At 38.3% G+C, this 1,031-nt stretch overlaps 1 protein-coding gene across 1 annotated transcript; it reads left to right on the top strand.

Annotated features, from left to right (window-relative positions):
• Positions 1 to 3: 3 nt before the first annotated feature.
• Positions 4 to 511, top strand: LOC102754082 (olfactory receptor 1J4-like; the record flags this gene model as incomplete). Its single annotated transcript, XM_006768140.1, has 1 exon — positions 4 to 511. A coding segment is annotated over one exon (508 nt), but the record flags the coding sequence as incomplete, so codon positions are not given.
• Positions 512 to 1,031: the final 520 nt, after the last annotated feature.

The following is a 1,031-nucleotide window of genomic DNA, read 5'->3' as shown; positions in this document are numbered from 1 at the left end:
TACACCACCATCATGAGGGAGGGGCTGTGTGTAATGCTAGTGGCCGGTTCCTGGGTTCTCTCCTGTGGCATTGCCCTTTTGCATGCCGTCTTCTTGGTCGGAGTGTCTTTCTGTGCTGACAATACCATCACCCACTACTTCTGTGACCTCGCTGCACTCCTGAAGCTGAGCTGTTCAGACACCTTCATCAATGAGCTGGTCATATTCATCGAAGCAGGAATTATTTTTTTTGTGTGCATTGGTGTTACTTTGGGCTCCTATATCCGTATAGGGACCATCATCCTGAGGGTGCCGTCCACTAAGAGACTCTATAAAGCCTTTTCTACCTGTGGCTCCCATCTCTCTGTGGTGTCTTTATACTATGGGACAGCTACAGGTGTTTACTTTTTCTCTTCATCATGGGGTTCCAAAGACATAATTGCTTCTGTCATGTACATGGTAGTTACCCCCATGCTGAACCCCTTTATCTACTGCCTGAGGAGCAGAGATATAAAACAGGCCTTAGAGATGTGTATGAATAGGTTTAACTTTTTAAAGTGGCAATCACTAGATTCTCTGGTTGCAGTCAGAAGCACAGGGAAATAAATCTAAAATTATTTATGGTCGACATCTCCATATAACATTAATAAAATATACATTCTGTTGTCATGTACAAGTGTCGTTAATATGTAAACTAGGTCACATTTGCTACTTGGATTGTTAATAATTCATTATTATTTTTCGCTTGTCCATTGTCTAAGATATATGCAAAATATACTGCAGAATTATACCTGTGGATTTGCTTTTTCTTTGTCTTTTGAGATATGTCATTTTTGTTTATGTATTTTTTATACTATGTTATTGAGGACACACTGATTTTGTGTGTCCCTCCTGGGGACATTTTTTTTCTTCAAGTAATTTTTTATTGTGTTAAAATACATAATATGAATTTGCATTATAACAATTTTTCAGTGTACAGTTCAACAGCATTAGGTGAATCCACATTGTTTTGTTGCTTATGCATTTTAAAGCTCTGTCATTAGGTACCTATA

The sequence above is a fragment of the Myotis davidii genome, unplaced genomic scaffold (assembly GCF_000327345.1).
Source record: "Myotis davidii unplaced genomic scaffold, ASM32734v1 scaffold423, whole genome shotgun sequence".
In the NCBI taxonomy this organism is placed as follows: Eukaryota; Metazoa; Chordata; class Mammalia; order Chiroptera; family Vespertilionidae; genus Myotis; species Myotis davidii.
Note: the sequence above shows the minus strand (reverse complement) of the source record. Positions and strands in the feature narration are given on the sequence as shown.